The sequence below is a fragment of the Aquarana catesbeiana genome, linkage group LG07, assembly GCF_042186555.1.
Source record: "Aquarana catesbeiana isolate 2022-GZ linkage group LG07, ASM4218655v1, whole genome shotgun sequence".
Taxonomy (NCBI): domain Eukaryota; kingdom Metazoa; phylum Chordata; class Amphibia; order Anura; family Ranidae; genus Aquarana; species Aquarana catesbeiana.
In genome coordinates this window covers 316,753,302-316,777,688 of record NC_133330.1, presented here as the reverse complement: position 1 = coordinate 316,777,688, position 24,387 = coordinate 316,753,302, and the positions used below count along the sequence as shown (strand labels likewise).

The 24,387-nt window shown below is 44.5% G+C and overlaps 1 protein-coding gene across 3 annotated transcripts in view; it reads right to left on the bottom strand.

The window, feature by feature from the left end:
• Nucleotides 1-872: 872 nt before the first annotated feature.
• Nucleotides 873-24,387, bottom strand: part of LOC141103760 (quinone oxidoreductase-like) — a 35,654-nt gene continuing 12,139 nt past the window's right edge. For all 3 annotated transcript variants that reach the window (XM_073593730.1, XM_073593731.1, XM_073593732.1), the window contains exons 6-9: nt 21,934-22,083; nt 16,790-16,891; nt 13,371-13,466; nt 873-1,212 (exon numbers count right to left, since the gene is read on the bottom strand). In XM_073593730.1, coding sequence (XP_073449831.1) covers nt 1,051-1,212; nt 13,371-13,466; nt 16,790-16,891; nt 21,934-22,083 — 510 coding nt within the window. In that variant the 3' untranslated portion in view covers nt 873-1,050. The remainder of the gene's footprint in view (nt 1,213-13,370; nt 13,467-16,789; nt 16,892-21,933; nt 22,084-24,387) is intronic.

Genomic DNA, 24,387 nt, shown 5'->3' with positions numbered 1-24,387 from the left:
CCCTCCGGACACTGTTGATCACAGATTGAGGGAAACAGACAATACAGATACTACTGATCACAGGTTAAGGTAAAGAGCCAAACAGGGGCTCTTTACCATGTGATCAGCTGTGTCCAATCACAGCTGATCACGGATGTAAACAGAAGGCGGTTATTGGCACTCCTTTCCTCACGCTGACAGCATAAAGGAGAGGAGAAGAGAGCCGATAACCACCTTGTGTAAAAGGGACGTGTATACCGATAATCAGGGCACTGATTATCAGTGCAGTCCCAAGAGTGCCCACCAGTGCTTGCCAATCAGTGCTCACCAGTGCCTCCTCATCAGTGTCACCTATCAGTGCAGCCTCATCAGCGCACATCAATGAAGGAGAAAACGTATCCGTTTGCAAAATTTTAAAAAAGCATGAAAAAGTTTTTTTTTTTTGTCAAAATTTTTGGGATTAGTTTATTTAGCAAAAAATGAAAAACCCATTGGTGATTAAATACCGCCAAAAGAAATATCTGTGTGAAATAAAATGATAAACATTTCATACGGATGCAGTGTTGCATGACCGTGCAATTGTCATTCAAAGTTCAACAGCACCAAAAGCTGAATATTGGCCTAGGCAGGAAGGGGGTAAGAGTGCCTAGCAGGCAAGTGGTTAAAAATGAATGAGATAGTGTTTTTGGTTTGTGGTGCTCAGATGCAGTATAGTTCTTCTTTAAAAGATGGAACCTGATTGGCCGTGATGACTAGTTGTTCAGATTTTGGAAATCACCCCGATAGTTGGCTGGTGTCTGCCTCCTGGGCACAGCTCCTTGCAGTGTGATCTCTGCCGTGCCCGCAGTATCGACACTCCTCATACTGAGAACCCATATAATAAGCCACTTCGGTTTGAAGCAAAATTCCATTTAATTCTACCTTTTCAAGTGAACTAATAATCCCCAAAATGTTAAAAGTTTTCCAACAAGATTAACTTTAATACATAAGTGCTCATTGTTCTTATTTTAATACCGGTAAATCAGTTTACAAAATTATTGGTGTTCTTTGGTCTGAGGGTGAAAACTCCACTTAGATAACAAAGACCATCTTTCCGGTGGCTCCGCTGCTCTGTATGATGTCTTCATGAGCTTGGGGGGCTTTCTCCAGGGGGTATTCAGGACCGATGAGGGGCTTCACCCAACCAGCCTCCATTCCTCCAAAGAGCGCTGCACCAGCCTCCTTCCAGTCCTCCTAAATCCCCCCCAAAAATAAGAAAAATAAAATAAAAGGTTTTGTGGAACCAGTTTGGAAGCCTTCTAGGAAAAATGTCACTTTTTGGTTAAGAAAAATTATTAATAATTAATACACAATCTAACTGGAGGGACTTCTACTTAAAGCAGAACAATACTCACCTTCGCTCCAGTGATACAACATCCAATAATGACATCTTCTACCCACTTGACGGCTGGTCCATAGTAAAAATACGTCATTAGTTTGACGTTAAATACCGGTGTTGTGGCAGCAGCTAGCTGCCATAATCCCGGTATTTTTTATCTTTTTACTATGGCCAATTCTCTTTCACATAAAAGTGGTCCTGTGGGTGGATTCGCCGTGGGATCACTTTTAGAAGGTTCCCGGTCGTTCCAGGGCTTACCTGACGGATCGGTGAATCCCGGGAACGAGCCAATGTGGCCGTTAGCTGAGTATAGAGACAAGTGAGGGCAAGATGGCCCTAATGTCACTTCTGGGCCCCAGAGCATAGTAAATAATTAATTTTTTTTTTTTTTTAAATGAAAAGTTGGAAAAAAAATGTTTTTTTTGCTTTTAAATGAGAGAATTAGGGTCTTTTTGTCCCCATATCGCTCAATAACGAGGACCTGTCATCTTAATTTCTAATACAAGGGATGTTTAAATCCCTTTGCATAAATTATCGCATGCGGTAAATAAAGTCCAATTCATTAAAAAAATAAAGATTTTGCAGGAAACAAAAAAAAAAAAAAATGTAAATATTGTCGGTAAATTTTGAAAAAAAATGTGCGGAGATCTGTTAAATCCAATTCACAAACAAAACAGGAACTAAAAAAAAGGTGCGGTATTTAATATCACCCTTTTGGTGGCGGTAACCAGTGTGGTATCGGTACCTATTCAAACCCTCAGAAAGGGGCCTAAGCCCACCCACAGAACGCCCAAAGGAAGGGCACCCCAGACGACGTCATTATATGACGAAACGCGCGTCGGGAGGAGCTGACGTGCTGATGTCTCGCGTGTGCCGTTCGAGGGACGGGTGTTTGTACGAGCCGGCCGGCTAATCTGCTTTTAAATGACTACAATTCTGTAAGTGGCTTTCTTATTTCTTAATAAATATGTCATCAGTATTACGCTATGGTACCATTCTTTCATTTTGGGATACATCTGAATGGTATCTACATCTACCTACACTTGGTATCTGTGAACCACGAGTTTGGCGGTCCCTGCCTGGTATATAGATCAGCCTGAGGGTTCTTCCTGGTATCCATCTGTTTGGAACCTGACCGGATAAAGGCCCTGGCCGGGTATAGGTCGCAAGCTCTTACTGCTTGCTGTCTGGTAAGCGAGCATTTTGGGTGTTTTAGCACTGGTGGTGCGGTGGAGGATAAAATTGAACTTTCTGAACACACTACAAGTTTGGTTCTACTATAAACACTGAAATTAAGAAGATGGACTTTTTAGTTTAATTGAAATTCATTTTTTACACTGATTCCTTTTTATATTGGTCTTTACTGTACAATTTAAATTTTGGTGGGTTTAGCGCTGCTCTTTTTTTGGTTTATATACACCATTACAACAAGTTAAACGTGGATAGGAACATGAAAAATAAATAAAAATGTTAAAAAAAAAAAAAGAATAAAAAAAAAAAAAAAAAAGTTGTCAAGTTTTCTTTAGTTTCCACAATATAAACATAGGCAGCAGCACAGAATTGGTCCAAAAACATAGAACAATCTAGTAAAGACACTTTCAACAGCTCTAGTAGGCCATACATTTACAAAAAAAAACACTAAATTTTTATGAATGAATGGCATGATTGATATAGTGAAGGAGTGCAACACAGCTTAAATCCACAGCATTCTCCTTCAGCAACAACATTTGGAAAAAAATGTTTTTTTTTTTTACTCATTGTTGCTATGGGGTCCCTTCTATTCTGCCACTTCCTCTCCACGGCGATTGATGTCATTTCCCTCGGCGCCTGTGCTCGCCAGTGCCCCTTGGAGAAGTGTGTCACCCTATCCTAGGAGTCAGTGGGCAGCGCCGAGGGCTAGTGGTGCGTTTTTTAGAAACCGGAAATGGCGCCATGAAATCATAACAATGGGGCGGGCACCTCCTCCTTCGCCGACCGTTGTTATGGCAACACGATAATAATCCTTTCCTTGAGCCCAGTGTAAACGGAGCAGGCGCGAGAAGGGTAGGTGCATGCTGGTTATCCAGCATCACCATATCCAGGAAGAGAATGCCAGTGGGCCTCACATGCCCACACTAGAGAGGGAAGCGCTCTGCAGAGCACAAATAAAAAACTAAGTACTATAAAAAAAAAAAAAAAAACTGGAATTAAGTGGCGATTTCAGCAATAACATTGATTATTAGTGTTTAAATAGTTTAACCAATTCCGACCGCAGCACGCCAATGTACGTCGGCAGAATGGCACGGGTGAGCAAATGGACGTACCTGTAAGTACGCCCCCCCCACCGTGCCCATGGCAGTCGAGTTCGTTAGAGGACCAATGAGGCCTGATTCCTGCAAGCACTAACAGTTTTATTGGTAGCGTTTGAATCAGTCGCTGACAGTCAGGAGCTCTTTTTCCTGTTAGTCTCACTAGTGTACCACTAAATTTAGAGACCAAAATGTCAAATCGAAGGTACACTAGTGAAGAGGCCTACACGTTTCTGAGCATGATAGTGAAGAGGAAGTCACCCATCTGTCAGATTAAGGCTCAGAATACGAACCAGTAGACAGCAGTGGCACCCTGACAGATAGCTCTGACGACGGAGTAGTGGTCCCTGCCAAGGTCAGACGTACCAGACCCCGTTCTTCTGCTGTCGTTGAGGTGCAAGAACCGCAGGGCTCTCGTATGGAGCAGAGAGCCAGTACTAGTGCCACTCATCCTTCTGGTGAACTGGCAAGCACCAGCGGCCTAGTATATCCTGGTCGTAGTCAAACCAAGCACTGCAGTAACACTTGGTGGCGTGGCGAGTCCCATAAGTGCAGATCAAGCACAACTAGTGTCCCACAGCCACCAAGAAGACAAAGACAGGCTCATCGAGCACCATAGTGCCCTTCCTGCTGTATCTGCCAATCCTAATTGGGAGCCCACCACTTCTGCAGCACCCGTACTTTCCTCATTCACTGGCCAACCCGGAATTCAGGTGGAAACCGTTGATTTTACGTCACTTGATTTTTATTCGCTGTTTTTCACCAAAGGTCTCTATAGATCTATTGTGGAACAAAGCAATTTATATGCTGTTCAATTCATCTCCGCTAATCCCCAGCTGACCCTTGCCAGAGAATGGAAACCTATTACGATTTCCGAATTTAAGACCTTTCTGGGCCTATCCCTCCTCATGGGCATAACCAAAAAGTGAGTTCCACTGACCCAATTCACCATATGCCCGTGTTCTCTGCCTCCATGACCAGGGCACGATATGAGCAGATCTTGCGGTTCATGCACTTCAATGACAATGAACTTTGTCATCCTCAGGGTGACCCTGGCTCTACAAAATTCGGCCCCTCGTAAACCACTTAAACCAACATTTTGCAGCCTTGTTTACTCCCCATCAAGTTGTCTGCGTTGATGAGTCCCTGATTAAGTTTTCTGGCCGCTTGTCTTTCAAACAATACCTTCCCAGCAAGTGTGCCAGATACGGGGTCAAGATGTATAAGCTCTGTGACAGGGCCACAGGCTATACAGTTTTATGGTTTACGAGGGAAGAGATAGTCACGTAGAGCCGGAGAACTGCCCAGACTGCATAAGGAGTCTCTGTTAAGATTGTGTGGGACTTGGTGTCACCCTTATTCGGAAAGGGGTACCACTTGTACGTGGACAATTATTACACGAGCGTGCCACTTTTTAGTCACTTGTTTGATCATCAGATTGGAGCATGTGGCACCGTGCGATCTAATCGCCGGGGCTTTCCCCAGCGTCTTGTAGAGTCCCGTCTTAGGATGGGGGAGAGAGCCTGCTTCAAGTGTAATAATTTGCTCGCTGTGAAGTGAGGGAATATCGGAATGTTTTCGTTCTGTCCTCCCTTCACGCAGACACGACGGTCCAAATTACTACGGCATCTGGTGTTGTGGAGAAACCCCTCTGTGTCCACGAATATAACCTTAATATGAGAGGGGTGGACCTCAACGACCAGTTGTTGGCGCCATGCCTAATTACCCGTAAGGCCAAATGCTGGTACAAAAAAGTGTCTGTATACTTATTTCAATTGGCTCTGCTGAATGCTTAATGTGCTATACATATACATACGAACTGGATCCTTCCTTAAATTCCAGGAAGAGATCATCACAGCCCTTCTGTTTCCAGACGGTGCTGTGGCCCAACTTCCCAATCCAAATGCAGTAAGCCAGCTGCATGAGAGGCATTTTCCGTATGTCCTCCCGAGTACCCCTACCCAACGAGCCCCCCAAAAAATGTTGTGTCTGTAGAAAGCGTGGATATAGGCGTGACACCCGCTATTATTGTCCCTCCTGCAGTGGCGTAGCGTGGGGGGTGCAAGGGGGGCGTAGGCCCCGGGCGCAACATTTGGGGGGGCGAAATCCTGCTCCAGTATGTGTCACCCTCTCTCCATACATCTAAATTCTATGTTCTGTGACCCCGCGTTCCGGCCGCCATGTTAATTCTCAGGCCGGCCACTGGCGCCCTGTGATTGGGCGAAAGGGATCATGTGCGGCAGGGGGGCTGGCCTCTCCTCAATCGCGGGGGAGCGGGGCTGGCCTTCGTTGTGGCCGCCGTCTTCTCCTGCTCCTCCTCTCCGGCCCGGGTCACCAATCAAGTCCCCGTCGGCTGTCGCGGCAGGCAGTCTGTGGCCGCTGTCTTCTCCTCCTCTCCGGCCCGGGTCACTGATCATCATGTCCCCGCCGGGGCAGGCAGTGTGACAGTCGCCAGCGCAGAGGCAGAGCAGATGGAAGAAAAAAAAGGTAAGAGACTCACTCGGCCCGGGGGAGTAGATATGGTCTGGGGAGAGGGAGCAGCCAGAAAGGTAGTGTATAGTGTAATGTATAGTGTTGTGGGTAGTGTATAGTGTATTGTGTGTAGTGTATTGGTCTGTGGGTAGAGTGTTGTGTAGCAGTCAGTATGTAGTGTATTGAGTAGTAGTGGTCTGTGGGTAGTGTATTGTGTAGTGGTCAGTGTGTAGTGTAGTGGTCAGTGTGGTGTGTAGTGTAGTGTGGTCAGTGTGTAGTGTGGTCAATGTGTAGTGTAGTGGAGTGTAGTGGTCAGTGTGGTGTGTAGTGGTCAGTGTGGTGTGTAGTGGTTAGTGGTGTGTAGTGGTTAGTGGTGGTCAGTGTGTGGTGTAGTGTAGTGGTCAGTGTGTAGTGTAGTGGTCAGTGTGTAGTGTAGTAGTCAGTGTGTAGTGGTGTGTAGTGGTGGTCAGTGTGTAGTGATCAGTGTGTGGTGTAGTGGTCAGTGTGTGGTGTAGTGGTCAGTGTGTAGTGTAGTGGCCAGTGTGTAGTGTAGTGGTCAGTGTGTAGTGTAGTGGTCAGTGTGTGGGCAGTGTGGTGTGTAGTATAGTGGTCAGTGTGGTGTGTAGTGTGGTCAGTGTGTAGTGTAGTGTGGTCAATGTGTAGTGGTGTGTAGTGGTCAATGTGGTGTGTAGTGGTTAGTGGTGTGTAGTGGTTAGTGGTGTGTAGTGATTAGTGGTGTGTAGTGGTTAGTGGTGTGTAGTGGTCAGTGTGTAGTGGTTAGTGGTGTATAGTGGTCATAGTGTAGTGGTTCATGGTGTGTAGTGGTCAGTGTGTGGTGGTTATTGGTTAGTGGTGTGTGGTGTGTAGTGTAGTGGTCAGTGGATAGTGTAGTGTATTGTGTAGCAGTATAGTGTAGTGGTCAGTATAGGAATCAGGTAGGTTGGTGTGGTGTGTAGTGTAGTGGTCAGTGTATAGTGGATTGTGTAGTGGATTGTATAGTGGATTGTATAGTGTAGTGGTCAGTGTGTAGTGTAGTGGTCGATGTAGGAATCGGGTAGGTTGGTGGGGTGTGTAGTGGTCAGTATAGGAATCAGGTAGGTCAGTGTGTAGTGGTCGATGTAGGAATCGGGTAGGTCAGTGTAAGGGTCAATATAGGAATGAGATAGGTCAGTGTATTGTATAGTGTAATAGTATAGTGTAGTGGTCAGTATAGGAATCAGATTAGTGGTCAGGTAGGTCAGTATTATTGTAGGAAGGAAAGGGACTCAGGGAGTGCGAATTGTCCGCAGGTTAGGGGGCGCAAATTACTTGCCTTGCCCCGGGCGCTGACAACCCACGCTACGCCACTGCCCTCCTGTCCTGACCATCCTGGTCTTTGCATTAGTGAATGTTTTGAATGTTACCATATACTAGTGGAGTATTAGCGCAGGGTACAGCACTGCACAGACTAGGATACACTTTCACAGGGTCTCCAAAGATGCCATTGCATTTTGGGAGACCCAAACCTGAAACTGAACCATTACAGTTACAAATAAAAGTGTAAAAAAAAAAAAAAAAAAAAAAAAAAAAAAAGTACACCCCCGTTCCCCCCCAAAAAATATTTTTTTTAAATAGTTGTTTTATTGTTTGCTCTCTCTCTATTCTCTCTCTATTGTTCTGCTCTTTTTACTGTATTCTACAATGCAATGTTTTATTGTAACTATGTTTTATCATGTTTGCTTTTCACGTATGTAATTCTTTTATACGTTACAGTTTACCGTGTTTTATTGTTAACCATTTTTTTGTTTTCAGGTACGCTATTCAGCTGCAGCACCAATTTATTTATCTTGACAGCAACAGCGTTTGCTTCCACGATACGTAAATCAGCAACTCCAGCACTGTAGAAGGTGACTTCACCATCACAGTTAAAAAAAAAAAAAAAGAAGAGCATATATGCTGAAGCATGGGGGCAGGGGTGAAGGGGCGATTTGCCCCTAACATTAGGGGCGGATTGCCCCCATGCTTCGGCATGTATTTTTTAGGCACAGATTGCGTTAAAAATGTTTTATTTTTACTATATTTTATTGTATTTGCTTTGCAGGTATGGTAAGTCTTACTGTTATACTGTAATGTTACTTTGTTTTGTTAACCATCATTTTCTTAGCAGGTACGCCATTCAGCTGCAGCACGGGTTTATTTATCTTGACAGCAACAGCGTTTGTGCCCACGATATGTAAAGCCGTGACTCCAGCGCTGTCGGAGGTGATTTCACCACCACATTTAAAAAAAGAGCATATATGCCGAAGCATGGGGGCAGCAGGGGTGGAGGAGCGATTTGCTCCTAACATTAGGGGCGGATTGCCCCCATGCTTCGACATATATTTTTTAGACACAGATTGCGTTAAAAAATGTTTTATTTTTACAATGTTTTATTGTATTTGCTTTGCAGGTATGGTAAGTCTTATGCTGTGTACACACGACCGGACTTTTCAACCGAACAAATCCGTCGGACAATTCGATCATGTGTGGGCTACATCGGACCTTTTCTGTCAAAAAATCTGTCAGACTTTAGAAATAGAACATGTTTCAAATCTTTCTGACGGACTCGAGTCCGATCGAAAAATCCGTTCGTCTGTATGCTAGTCCGACGGACAAAAAAGGAGGCAAGGGCAGCTATTGGCTACTGGCTATGAACTTCCTTATTCTAGTCTAGTCGTACATCATCACGTTCAAAATGATCGGACTTTGGTGTGATCATGTGCAGGCAAGTCCGTTTCGTTGGAACTCCGTCGGAAAGTCCTTCGGAGTTCAGTCCGACGAAAAGTTCGGTCGTGTGTAAACGGCATGACTGTTATATTGTAATGTTACTTTGTTTTATTGTTAACCATCATTTGCTTAGCAGGTACGCCATTCAGCTGCAGCACGGATTTATTTATCTTGACAGCAACAGCGTTTGCTCCCACGATACGTAAATCAGTGACTCCAGCGAAGTAGGAGGTGCTAAAAAGTTAACACCTCCTACAAAAAAAATGGTGCATGTATGCCCATCATTAGAAGTGGGTGGATGAAGGGCGGTATTCTAATGGTGGGCATACCCACCGATCAATATCTTTTTCGTTCAGCCCACAGGCTGCATGAAAAAAAGAACATTACAATATATGCCCAACAAGGACCAGCAACGTACTGGTATGTTGCTGGATTTTGAGTGGTTATGCCAGAATGTATTGTTTCAGCAACGCACCAACACCTTTGCAGCCATTGTGCTATTTGCTGGCTGCTTGGTGTGCTCCTGTACCTTTAAGGGGTGGCTCTTCTTCTGTCCACCTGCCCTCATTTATCCATCAGAATGCATGTGACTCCACTGTGGGGACACTTATATTTTAGTGTTAGGACCACAGATACCAGGGTGCCGTGACGTGGCTCTGTGGCTTACACATGCGTTTGCAAATGCGTGCGGACTAAACTCCTGTTTTTAATGCATACTGTTAAACAGGTTAATTCAGTTGTCTGCGAGCTGGTTGGCAAGTAGGCTTGGGTTTTTTCCTGGGCATTCCCCAGGCTTTGTTGTTACTTGTTTATACCAGAATGATGCCTGCAGGTTTAGGTATCATCTTAGTATCATTCTTTTCAGCCAGTGGTCGGCTTTCATGTAAAAGTAATCCTAGCAGCTAGTTAGCCTCTAGACTGCTTTTACAAGCAGTGGGAGGGAACTCTCCCCCCCCTCCCACTGTCTTCCATGGTTTTCTCTGGCTCTCCTGTCCCAACAGGGAACCCGAGAATTCAGCCGGTGGTTCCACTAGCTGACCATAGAGCTGATCAGAGACCAGAACGGCTCCAATCATCTCTATGGCCTAAGAAACCGGAAGCAGAGATAACAATAAAAATGATTAAAAAAAAAAAAATGAAAGGCACAATTTAAAAATATAATAAAAAAGGAAAATAAATAATAAAACATTTTTTTTAAAAAAAAGCACCCCTGTCTCAGGGAGTCGGTCTGTTGTCATATGTAAACAGCAATTGCCCCATGCATGTGAGGTATCACCGCAAAGGTCAGATCGAGGGCAGTCATTTTAGCAGTAGACCTCCTCTGCAAATCTAAAATGGTAACCTGTAAAGGCTTTTAAAAATGAATGTAGTTTGTCGCCGCTTTTTAAATTTTTTAAATTTTAAATCATGTTGTGTTTGGTATCCATGTACTTGGCATAAGATCATCTTTTTTATTTCATCAAACATTTGGGCAATATAGTGTATTTTAGTGCATTAAAATTTAAAAAAGTGTGTTTTTTCCAAAAAAATTGTGTATGAAAAATCGCTGCGCAAATATTGTGTGAAAAAAAAAAATGCAACACCCACCATTTTAATCTGTAGGGCCTTTGCTTTAAAATATATATAAATATAATGTTTTGCGGTTCAAAGTTATTTTCTTGCAAAAAAATAATATTTTTTCATGTAAACAAAAAAAGTGTCAGAAAGGGCTTTGTCTTCAAGTGGTTAGAAGAGTGGGTGATGTGTGACATAAGCTTCTAAATGTTGTGCATAAAATGCCAGGACAGTTCAACCCCCCCCCCCAAATGACCCCATTTTGGAAAGTAGACACCCCAAGCTATTTGCTGCTACTGACCAACTGGTATGTTGAGTCCATGGAGTATTTTATATTTTGCAAAAAGTTGTGGGAATATTACACTTTTTTTATTTTTTGCACAAAGTTTGTCACTAAATGAGAAATTGCTCACATATGGCATGGTTATATGTGGAATTATACCCCAAAATACATTCTGCTGCTTCTCCTGAGTACGGGGATACCACATGTGTGGGACTATTTATTAAATGTATTTATTACATTTATTAAAAAAGAAAAACTGAAATATCTCATGGCCTAAGTATTCAGACCCTTTGCTGTGACACTTATATATTTAACTCAGGTGCTATCCATTTCTTCTGATCATCCTTGAGATGGTTCTACACCTTCATTTGAGTCCAGCTGTGTTTGATTAAACTGATTGGACTTGATTAGGAAAGCCACACACCTGTCTATATAAGACCTCACAGCTCACAGTGCATGTCAGAGCAAATGAGAATCATGAGGTCAAAAGGAACTGCCTGAAGAGCTCAGAGACAGAATTGTGGCAAGGCACAGATCTGGCCAAGGTTACAAAAAAATTTCTGCTGCACTTAAAGTGGATGTAAACCCGAACATTTTTTTTTTTTATCATACTGTAGATTATACGATTTCCTATCATTTGAGCCCAGTCTTGCCTCACAGAGTTAATCCATCTCTGAGCAATCCTCTTTTATTGTTCAGTGAGAAAAATCTTGACAAACCGAGAAAAACTTTGTCAAATCCTCCCCCTTGCTGTGAGTGACAGGTGATTTACATATCTCGTGCACTAGCCTAAGACATGCATGATTTTTTAATTCCCTCCCCCACTCCTTTCTTCAGCAGCTCTGCAAGGATTGGCTGTTCCACACCTCAGCATGATTTGGCATGCTGAAGTCATGTGGTTACTTTCCTGTCTTTTCATTGGATGTTAGAGATCATAGCAGAAAGTTCAGTGTAAGAAATACACAGGAGAAAATGCGTATTGACAAGGGGAGTGTAGAGGTGGGCGGGGAGTCTACTGACATCACAACTCCACCCACCGAGCTCCAGACAACAGACCCGCCCACAGAATCTGCAGTTTTTCGGGTCTCATAAAAGACAGAGGGGAGACATTTGACAGGTAAAGATACATGCAGGAGGCGTGTATATCCTTATAGATAACCCCTATGGCAGTAGTTTAGAAAGGATGACATTGGGTTTACATCCACTTTAAGGTTCCTAAGAGCACATTGGCCTCCATAATCCTTAAATGGAAGACGTTTGGGACGACCAGAACCCTTCCTAGAGCTGGCTATTTTTTAGCCTAAAGAATAAAATGGTGGGTGTTGCATATTTTTTATGTCATATGATATTTGTGCAGCGGTTTATCAAATGCAAACTTTTGGGGGAAAAAATACACTTTAATGAATTGTAATGCACAAAAACACAATATAAAACTCAATTGCTTGGTTAGTGGCTAAAACAGCACCATCGTTTTTTCCTACTTACATTTGTGTATGACCTTTTTATCGCCCATTGCTTTAACATACTTCCCATTACTGCAACCTGGCTTTAAGATTCTGACTCTGCTTCTCCTGCTGCCTTCCCCCATAGGGGCCTGGACTGGATTCACTCACCCAGACCCAGTGGACAGAAAGGAGGTGGAGTTGGATTTCTTTTATGCCCACTAAACATCTTACAAGTCCTTCCTACCCCTCCCTCTCTATATCTCTCATCTTTTAAGACCCACTGTATTCCGCAGTTTTCTCTTAATTTCTCGGTGGATTGCAGTTTTTATCAGTCTCCTGGACCAGTATCATGTTTTTTTGATGACTTCTCTGCCTGGTTACCCTACTTTCTGTCCTCTAAAATACCCACTGCCATTCTTAGCGACTTCAGCATCTCTGTTAACATTAACAGCCTGGCTACTTCTCAACTTAACCTCATCTTTTGACCTAACACAATGGACACACACTTTCACTCACTCCGATGGCAATACCCTCGTCCTTGTATTCTCCCATCTCTGCACTCCCGGCAACCTCATCAACACCCTCTTTCCTCTCTTTGATCACAACCTCATCAGTTTCACAGTATCCCGGTCTTCAAACACCTATCCCTCCAAGCAGCAAATGATTACTTGTAGAAACCGTCGCCATATTAACCCTTCACTTCCCTATTGTGCTACTGACCACCTCTATGACAAAGTTTCTCCCCTCCCCTGTCCTGTCCTAACCTGGCCAGCTTTGCCTACAACAAATTCACTCCCATCCTCACTGGAAGAATTTGCTCCTCTAGCTACAGGCAGAGTCGGTTCACATCTGTGCAGGTGGTGCTACTGCGGGACCAGCACTTGGTTGTCTTCAAACCTTGCTTTGAATATTAAAAATTAATTGAATAGCGTTTTCGTTCATTTAAGACAGTTATCAATTTTAGGCTCCAATGCCATCCCCCAGTACCCACTTCCAAGTCTCATAATTAGGTGTTCCCATGCAACTGAAATTTTTGTTGTGTGGCACGCTTAAATTTGCCAATGTCTTCTTAAAAACTCTTCTAGCTAGGTTCCACCTTACAGTCTCCTTTCATCCCTATGGATGCTGCTTTGTGGTAATGAATGGAGTTTGCAATGTGTTCTACATTCCCTTTGGATATATTTAGAATTGTGACCACCGTGTCGTGTCCATTCTTAATCAGTTACCTTAGTGGAGCTGAAGAGTGACACTCCGATGATGCTGGACTCCTTGACCATGGTGTCTCTGGGGTTTATTTCAATAGGTCCTCTGCAGCCGATAATCTGGTGTGAAAGAACATAGTACAGCAGAAGTCTCATTTATGTATATATATATACTGAATATTGTTGTATTATTCCATTCTATTACTCTAATAGTAAAATCAACACTCCTAGTATTGTTCTTGAAACTAAAGCCAGCCATAGATGGATCAAATCTTGGATGGTTCAGCAGGGACTGGGATGAGATTTGATCCATCTATGGGCAGGCTGGTTGTACTAAAGTCGATTCATTGATTGACTTCAGTACAACCAGCCCGTCAGATTTTTTTAAAATGTGATCACTGCTGGCAGCAGTGATCATTGCGTTCTGCCTGCAGGAAAGGCTCCCCGCCGGCAGAACACAATAGCACAGCAGGAGGGATTCCCCCATCAACACGGACTTCGTTCATGAGGGAATTGAGCAATCGCTTCATTTATGGCTTGCCTTAGCTCACCACAATGGTTACAATCCGATTGCACAATCTCCTTTGGACCTACCAACAAATCTGTAGTGCATGGGCCTACTTAATAGGAGAGAAATTTGTTGATTAGATTACATATTTTGGTAAATCTACAGTTAACTGTACAAAGATTGTATGGGCAGATTGTAACATGTATAATGACCCTTAGACTTGTTGCTTTAAAAAGGAGAAGTATGCCAAAGCTCTTTTGGGCATACTTTTCCTGTTGGTCACAGGAATGCACTTAGCTCTGCTCTCCCGTGACCCAGATTCAGCCGACAGCAGGCTAAAGTCCGCTGTTGGCTGACGTCACAGAGCTGCTCCAGGCTCTTGAATGGAACCCAACCATATTGTCGGGACCCACCCAGATGCCTGAAGCGGCAGCTGGCTCAACCTCTCAGCACCGCTGACAGCCCGAGCCAGCTGCTCCCGCCCCCTCCACAGACCGGAGTTCCAGTGAGCGCTGGAGGGGCCGAGCAGAGAGCGGGCGTAGAGCTGGCAGGGCACAAATGTAGCATTGGATTGATGCTGCATCCACATAAGTGAGTATGAGTGTTTGTTTGTTTTTTTTTGTAATCCCAAACTTCTCTTTTAAAGTGGCTCTACACAATCCTATTGGTCCATGAGGCAACGGATTATAGTGATGGACCAATAGAATTGTATAGGGATAGGAGGATGTGGGGGAGCTCAAACACCAAATATTTCCAATCAGGAAAAATGATCAAGTGCTGATAACTGCACCATCTCAGGATAAAAATAGAGCCACATTAAGGCACTTCTGAAAAGTAGAATCCTTAAGGATTCATTCACATAGGTGCAAAGGCCCATACAGTGTGCAAGAGCCATTTGTTTTGGCATCAGGAGCAGTGTGGCACTGCATGCAGGCAGCCTATGTTAGTCAAAGGACACACAGCAGGCCGTACGTCCTCCCCTGGACATCTGAGCTTGACAGGTGTGCAGAGACAGGTCCACAGCTTCGAACGTACACTGTCTGCATTCAGGGTCATATATATATATATATATATATATATATATATATATATATATATATATATATATATATATATATATATATATATATATATATATATATATATATATAGTGATGCATACATTCAGAACAGGCTCACCCGGAGGCAGAAATCTCATGTAGTTGGTATACTCAGAAATTTTGGAGTTTGTAAAACTGTATACACGGTATATATATATTTGGTTCAGATGGTGTCAAGCGTGTGTGGCGGCAACCAGGTGAGGAGTACATTGTTATAATATATTATATATATATATATATATATATAGAAAGGGGGCTCACACAATAAACTGACAATGCTGCTTCTGATTGAGAGGCAGTGGCTCAGCATTTTCAGCCTGCAACAGGAAGTGCTGTTACTGGCAGGATCTCCAGGTAAAAAACATTGTAAGACAGGGGTACCCAACCTTTTGAAGAGCGAGGGCCACTTAAGTGACTTGGTAGCCGGTCAAGGGCCACAATGAGCGAAACGGCAGATGACAGGTCCCTGTCAACTTTGCATATGCAGATCGGACACGGACACAGCCTGCTCTACACTATAAGCCCTCCGGTCCGCCCAGACGGATCCCCTTCTGTTTTTTTTTAGCGGATCGGATTGGAGGTAGGCGGGTGTAAACGGACACAAGTCCACCATAGAGGTGAATAGAGGATCCAGTTGGGTCCCCCTGACCCTATCAGATGGATCATGTGAAAGAGGCCTAAGGCTGCCTTCACGCTGATGTGCTGCGGTATACTCGCACTTTCCTGTGGGTTAGCTGCACTTTGCCATAAAATTCCATTATATCTTGCAGGTGTGATGCACTTTCTGAAAGCACACCAAACCCGCAGGTAGTAACAGAAGTCTATGGCTCAGTGCAAGTAACCAGCAGGGGCACTGCACCTGCAGATCAGTTTGAAAGCAGCCCAGAGTAACCAGTGCAGAACTAGAACAGATATGTCCAATGCTATGCGATTTTAATAAAAAACAAAAAACTGACCTTTAAACATAATCTTCAGGAATGCCCCTGCAGGTATCGCCAGCTCTTTCTGTCCCAGGCGGAGTACATTTGTTATCACTCCGCCTGTGACAGGAGTCGGCGTTATACAGGAAGCATCAGCTCTGCTCTCTATTGCAGCCGCTTGCTTCCTCTACCGCTGGCTCCTTTCTCAACACTGATGCTCTGGGATGGCTTGTCGGGAACCCGCGATCTGGGCTTGCCGACCCGCCATCCCAGACCAGGAAGTGACAGCCCACACCAGAGGGCTCCACGGGCCAGCGGTTGGGCACCCCTGTTGTAAGAGATTCACAAAGAATGATTTGCAGCATTGTTGTCAAAAATACTGAAAAAATTGATTTAAAGCTGAACTCGAGGTATGGATTGTATTACATAGTTACATTGGGCCAGCTTGGACCAATATAAGTATGTATATGCCATACCCGTAGGACCACCGTAGGTGGAAAAATCACTGTAGCAGCTGCCACTCCTACAGTGATCTCCACTGTCATCCAGGTGCCATTTACAGAACGGCTTGCATTTTTTTTCAATGAATGCAAGGCGTTCTCAGGTTGGACAAGGTGGAGAGGTGGGTTGGTGATGTCACAATCTCCACCTCGTCCAATCAGAGAATGCTTTGCATTCATTGAAAAAAAATTCAAGGTGTTCTGTGAATGGTGCCAGTGCCAAGCGAGCAACTCCTTGTGGTTACTATGCAGCATGACAGCTGCAGCAGCCATGACTGTATAACTACAACTACTGTAGGGATCCTCCGCTTCCAAAACAATCACACAGGTATGGCGTACGTATACTTATATTGGTCCAAACTTACCTTAGAACAACATTTATGAGTGTAGACGCTGGAAAGACGATTGTACTTACAATGACTCTGCCTCCAACAGACAGAAGTTTCAGGTCATTACTCAGGTTTACATTAGAGAGCATCTCCAGGATGACATTAATTCCTTCTCCTCCAGCTGCTTCCTATGTAACAAAACACAGAAAAAATAAAAAGGCGCCATCCCTCAATGAAGGTTTATTCCTTAAGTTATTGTAACTACGTTCAGTTTTTTCTATCATAGTGGACTCTGAAAATAAGACTAATGACCAAGTTTCTGATGCTATCATATGAACTCAAGAAATTCTAAAGCTTTCTGATACCAAAATACAAATGAAGACATTTCCAGCTAGCTGCAGTCTGCCGGAGACTTCCCTCCAAATGAACCTGTCTGTAAATCAGCGGAGGGTTTGTCGGACTGCTCCAGGCAGATCCCCGTTCTCACAGAGTACAGCAGTCCTTCTGTAAAGCCTACAGCCTGGGGGAGAGGAGCTACAACTGCCACTGGGGGAGAGGAGCTACGACTGCCACTGGGGGAGAGGAGCTACGACTGCCACTGGGGGAAGAGGAGCTACGACTGCCACTGGGGGAAGAGGAGCTACGACTGCCACTGGGGGAAGAGGAGCTACGACTGCCACTGGGGGAAGAGGAGCTACGACTGCCACTGGGGGAAGAGGAGCTACGACTGCCACTGGGGGAAGAGGAGCTACGACTGCCACTGGGGGAGAGGAGCTACGACTGCCACTGGGGGAGAGGAGCTACGACTGCCACTGGGGGAGAGGAGCTACGACTGCCACTGGGGGAGAGGAGCTACGACTGCCACTGGGGGAGAGGAGCTACGACTGCCACTGGGGGAGAGGAGCTACGACTGCCACTGGGGGAGAGGAGCTACGACTGCCACTGGGGGAAGAGGAGCTACGACTGCCACTGGGGGAAGAGGAGCTACGACTGCCACTGGGGGAAGAGGAGCTACGACTGCCACTGGGGGAAGAGGAGCTACGACTACCACTGGGGGAAGAGGAGCTACGACTACCACTGGGGGAAGAGGAGCTACGACTACCACTGGGGGAAGAGGAGCTACGACTACCACTGGGGGAAGAGGAGCTACGACTACCACTGGGGGAAGAGGAGCTACGACTACCACTGGGGGAAGAGGAGCTACGACTACCACTGGGGGAAGAGGAGCTACGACTACCACTGGGGGAAGAGGAGCTACGATTACCACTGGGGGAAGAGGAGCTACGACTGCCACTGGGGGAAGAGGAGCTACGACTGCCACTGGGGGAAGAGGAGCTACGACTGCCACTGGGGGAAGAGGAGCTACGACTGCCACTGGGGGAAGAGGAGCTACGACTGCCACTGGGGGAGAGGAGCTACGACTGCCACTGGGGGAGAGGAGCTACGACTGCCACTGGGGGAGAGGAGCTACGACTGCCACTGGGGGAGAGGAGCTACGACTGCCACTGGGGGAGAGGGAGATTTGGGGGAAAATTTTGGTCATGCCTGAATACTCTCAGTTTATTGCCCCATCCATGTAGACAATAAAGCAGAACTTCAGCCATTTTTTTAAAACTTTCTGCCCTTGTTGTTTTAACTATGGATAGTAAAAAATTTTTTTTCTGCCAGTAAATACCTTATACAAGTCCCGTTTCTTGTCTGGTAAAAAAGCCTAAGCTTATGACATCATGCACAGCTCTCCCTCTCACTCTTCTGAGAGCTTGATTGAAGAGGGGGGAGTCATAAGAGGGCCAATGAGAGCTGCAGAGCTGGAGGTATGCCTGTGTAAATCCAGGAAGTGAACAGGCAGCAGCTTCAGCTGCCCACAGTAAAAATGGTTGCCGCCAGAATCAGTGGAGGGAGATTTCTGCAGCATATTTGGCAAGTACAGAAACACAGTATACAGTGAAACCTTGGTTTACGAGTAACGCGGTTAACGAGCGTTTTGAAAGACGAGCAACTTTTTTTTTTTTTAATTCTGGCTCCGTTTGCGAGTGTTTGTCTCGCAAAACGAGCAGAATTCAAGCTAATGGGCGGTGCAGCACCGCATTTGGCCAGAGGTGCGGGGGCGCCGGGGACACGGAACGGTTCGGAAATACTCGGAAATACTCCGTTCCCGAGTGTTTCCGAGGCTCTCTCGTGCCCCCCCCCCCCCCAACCTCTGGCCACATGGGGTATTGCATGTAATAGAAGTCAATGTGGAACGAGTTATCTTCATTTCCATTAACTTATAGGGAAACTCGCTCTGATATGCGAGTGCTTTGGATTACAAGCATTCTCCTGGTACGGATTATGCTCATAATCCAAGATTCCACTGTATATAAAATAAGATGCAAAGTGGTTGGAGGGAAGCTTCAGAATGGCAAAGATGTTTTTATTACAAATTATGTGAGCAGACTGCAGTTCCTCTTTAACTTTGCTTTGGAGTGCAAACATAACAGGCAGGAATATCTTGAATTTTTTAATGTCCAATTTGTATGACCATCTTAATAAAAGTAGTACTCCATTCAAATGCTAACTAAGCTTAAACCTCCTCCCACCCCCATTCTAAGCCTTATACTACCTACCCTATAAAAGGAAAGGATGTGTATACAGTACTTACCCATTCTAAAGGCCACTTAGGTTCTGGTCAGATGATCGGCTTCCAGCGCTGGCTACAGGGGAGAGGAGGGACAACCGACAACGGATGCCCCATAGTAAGCCAATGGGTGTTGTCACAGCATAGACATTGCAGCCGTTGTCTGTGATTTCTCCTCTTTACCGAAGCCAGCCGCTGGGGAGATCATGTAAGTAGACCGGAATGCCCAGGGAATAGATAAGTATACACATCTTTCCTCTACAGGGTAGCTAGTATAAGGCTTAGAATTGGGGTGGGAGCAGGATTATTATTCATTATTTTTACCTACAGGTAAGCTTATAATAAAGCTTACCTGTAGGAAATATGAATGTCTCCTAAAACGTACACCGTTTAGGAGATATTCTAACCAGCAGCAGCGGTGAGGTCACCAGCGCATGCATTCTGAAGGAATGGCATACCCATGCCTTTCCTTTAGAGCTGTGAGCCACGGCCAAAAATCCCATGGCGCATGCACGGGAGTGATGTCATGGCGGCAAGGGCCAGTCAAGTGGCCGCAGCGGATGAACCCAGAGGGGAGACCGGGTGAAGATGGAAGCACCTACAGTGGTGACAGCACGCCACTGGAGGGTTTCGTTTTCAGGCAACTCCTTCCTAATGTGCTAGTATGTGATGCATGATGAAGTTTAGGCTGGGTTCACACCATTGCGAATTGGATGAGGGATCTCCACATCCAATTCGCAATAGCAGGAGATTTTGACCGGCTCTCTATGGAGCCGGTTCACATATCTCCGCAGCAGGTCCGGTGTGCTTTGCAGAAAAACGCTGTGCGTCTTTTGGTCTGTTTCAGGTCTGAATTCAGGCCAAAATTCAGGCTGAAATTGGACCTGAAACTGTGAACCAGCACGCACCGGACCCCTGCTGGGAGCCGCATGCGGCTCATATGTGAACCCAGCCTAAAGCTTAGATAGTATTTGACTGGGCTTCTACTTTAAACTGAATCGCTTTGGTGAAGCTGCACCCATGCAACAAGGAACCCCCAAATGAAGGGGAAATGCTGAAGGAAATATCTAGTAGCTAGCAAGGCACCCCATCAATGAGGATAGAGTCCAGAGTAGTTTTTTTATTACTGAAAATCAACAAGATAAGTACAGTGGAACCTTGGATTACGAGCATAATCCGTTCCAGGAGAATGCTTGTAAGCCAAAGCACTCGCATATCAAAGCGAGTTTCCCCATAGAAGTCAATGGAAACGTAGATAATTCGTTCCGCATTGACTTCTATTGCATGCAATACCGCATGTGGCCAGAGGTGGGGGGGGCGCCGGAGAGCCTGGGAAATAGTCGGGAATAGCTCGGCTGAACTCGGAAAGACTCAGGAATGGAGTAATTCCGAGCGTTTCCGGGCATTTCCGAACGGCTCCAAACCGTTCCGAGTGTCACAGGCGCCCCCACACCTCTGGCCAAATGCGGTACTGCACACCCCATTAGCTTGTATTCTGCTCGTTTTGCCAGACAATACTCGCAAACCGAGTCGGAATTAAAAAAAAAAAAAAAAAGTTGCTCGTCTTTCAAAATGCTCGTTAACCGTGTTACTGGTTAACTAAGGTTCCACTGTAGAACAATGCATTTCTGGGGTTCACAAACACCCCCTTCATCAGGGTTTGTATGTCATATCACATCAGGAATGCCTGTGCTCAGAAAGGGCGGAAAGAATTTGTAGATTTCACATCCAATATTAGCACCAGCAGGAAATGCAGTGTGAAGCATAATGTTGCATTACCAGGTGCTGCTAATATTGGATGTGAAGTCTACAAACACTTTCAAACCTTTTCGAGCCCAGGTATTCCTCGAGTGACAAAACATACAAGCCCTGATGAAGGGGGGGAGGGGGAACTATGTGAACCCCCGAAACGTGTTGGTTTGAGCATCTTGTTGTTCTTTCAGTGATAAGGATTTCTGGGTTCATCTCCAATAGTGTGGCATTGTATTTTGCTTTCATAGATAACAGACTGACAGATGGAAAGCCAATAACAGATCTGCACACGTTTCTAATCACTTGCTGCAGTGAGGACATAAAGAGACTACTCCTCCATATTAGTATACAGATTAAAGCGGGGTTCCACCCAAATTTTGAACATTATCTCTATGTATTCTCTCCTTGCCTAGATCCTGACATGCTGTGTAAAAAAATTTAAATTGCCGTAATTACCTTTTTTTTTCTAATCTTCTTAGCACTTCCTGGTTTTCCTCCCATGGGAGTAGGTGTGTTTCTAGCCTCTCCCAGACCTCCCACAGTCCCCTGGGAGCTAGTCTCAGGCTTCCCAGCATGCATTGTGCAACAGCGTCATCACAACATCTCGGTGAATGCTGGGAGCACAGCATTCACCGCATCCAGGAAATACATGCTTGTGGGCTTCAAATGCCCACAATGAAGATGGAAACCGCCTTCAGTGAATTTTATAAGTTATTCTTTACAATGAAATCGGACACAGACGGACTTATTACACAGAACATGTGAGTAGATAATCATGAGAAGAAAAGTTTGTGAATGAACTCCAAAAAAAAACAACGATAGATAGGTGGACCCCCGCTTTAAAGTGTAATAGGACCTTACTTGGATCTTCTCTATATAATCCTTGTCTCTGTGGTTGAAGACTTGGTGAGCACCGTTTTGTAGGACTAAATTTAATCCCTCAGGGCTGCCGGCTGTCCCAAATACCCGGAACCCGTAGGCTCTGGCAATCTGGCACGCAGCTATCCCCACCTGTCAGATAAAAAAAAAAAAAAACACAAGATGAGTCCAATATTTTTCTAAAGTTCAAATACTGATGGCCCAAAATAAATTCAGCCATATTGTTAGCTTAAACATTGCTTAAAGTAGGGCTTGACAGAATTTGCTTTGAATCTAGGAGCCAGCTAAAAAAAAAAGTTAGGAGCCATTTTTTTTAACTAACAAAAGCTTTTTTTGCCATGTGGCTCTGCACTTCTTTAACTGACAATTACGCAGTGATGCAACGCTGCACACAAATGGTGGTATTTGATCACCTCTGGGTTTGTATTTTTTTGTCACTATAAAAGAAAATAGACCCAAAATTTTGAAGAAAAATAAAAAACTTTTTTCTTCTTTTTGCTATAAAACATATACCATAAAAATGTCTTCATACATTTTGCCCAAAATGTATTCTGCCATGTGTCTTTGGTAAAAAAAAAAAAAAATCCCAATAAGTGTATATTGATTGGTTTGCGTGAAAATTATAGCATCTACAAATGACAAATTATATATATATATATATATATATATATATATATATATATATATATATATATATATATATATATATATATATATATATATATATATATATATATATATATATATATATATATATATACACACACACACATACATACATACATACACACACACACACATACACACAAACATACATATATGTATATATACATGTGTGTGTGTGTGTATATATGTATGTATAGGCCTACAAGCTCTTAAAACAGCATATTTGCCGTGGACTCCGCTCACTGGTAGGCTCAACACTAAGCTAAATATATATATATATATATATATATATATATATATATATATATATACACATACACACACACACACACACATATATATACACACACACACACACACACACTTGGAATTTTTTTTTTATTTCATTTTTTTTTATACTATTAATGGCAGTGATCAATGACTTATAGCAGGACTGTGATAGTACGGAGGGCACTCTGACACTGACATCACCAGTGACAGTGATCAGTGCTAATAAAATGCACTGTCGCTGTACTAATGACTCTGGGTAGGAAGGGTTTAACATCTGGCCAAAGGAATTAACTGTATGCATTGTGTACTGTTTTTATTAAGGGATGTGCCGGTTTTTGTCTCCCTGCTCTTGCAGGGAGACAAAAACAAAAAGGCACATCCCTGCTGCCAGTAGAGAGATCTCTCTTCTCTCACTCACTCTGACGATCGGCGGGTCCCAGCCGTGAATCATAGCCCAGGACCCAGTGATCGGCATGTGAGGGAGACAGTAAGACCACAACCAGTGAGGTAGCGCCCCCTACCCGGAAATGCAGAATCACAAATTGCTCACAGTAAAACGGCTGACAAAAGCCAAGGACGCAATTTCTAGTCGCCATGGCGACCTGGCTCCTAGGAATTGTCGAGCCCTGGCAAAGGCGGATATTTTTTTTTTGTTTAAAAATAACAAACATGTCATACTTACCTGCTCTGTGCAGTCATTTTGCACAGAGCAGCCCAGATCCTCCTCTTCTCTTCGTGTCCCCCACAGGCTCTCCTGGTCCCTCCCTCTTGCCTGGTGTCCCCATAGCAAGCAGCTTACAATGAGGGTGCCCACATGCTCGCTCCTGAACTGCTGCTCTATGTGTCTATTTACAGAGCGTGGCTTGGCTCCGCCCCCGCTCTCTCCTCATTGGATCACTTGCTGTGATTGAGAGTAGTGGGAGCCAATGGCTACTGCTGCTGTCTCAGCCATTGAGGGGGGAGAGACCCAGGAGAGCCGAGGGTCTCATTCACATCGCTGGATCGAGTCGAGGCTCAGCTAAGTAATTGGGGGGGGGGGGGGCTGCTGCACACAGAAAGTAAAAAACCTTGAGCCTTTACAACCACTTTAAACAATATATACATGCTCTTCAGAAATAAAGTAGTGCATACTATATATCAGACCATACGTTCATACTTAGATTTTAGTGTTAGGACCACAGATATCAGGGTGCCGTGACGTGCTCTGTGGCTTACGCATGCGTTTGCAAATGCGTGTGGACTAAACACCTGTTTTTAAACACATACTGTTAGACAGGTTCATTCGGTTGCCTGCAAGATGGTTGGTAAGTAGGCTTGGGTATTTTCCTGGGCATTCCGCAGGCTTTGTTGTCATACGTTCATACTGCCAAACCTGTTAAGGTAAACTCAAGCTCAAAACTTTTATAAAGTAGCAACAGTGCTGAAGCGCAGGAACCTTGAGGTATCTGTACATGCTTGTGATAGAATTCAAATCAATCCCTGTGTCCCATTAAAGCACCC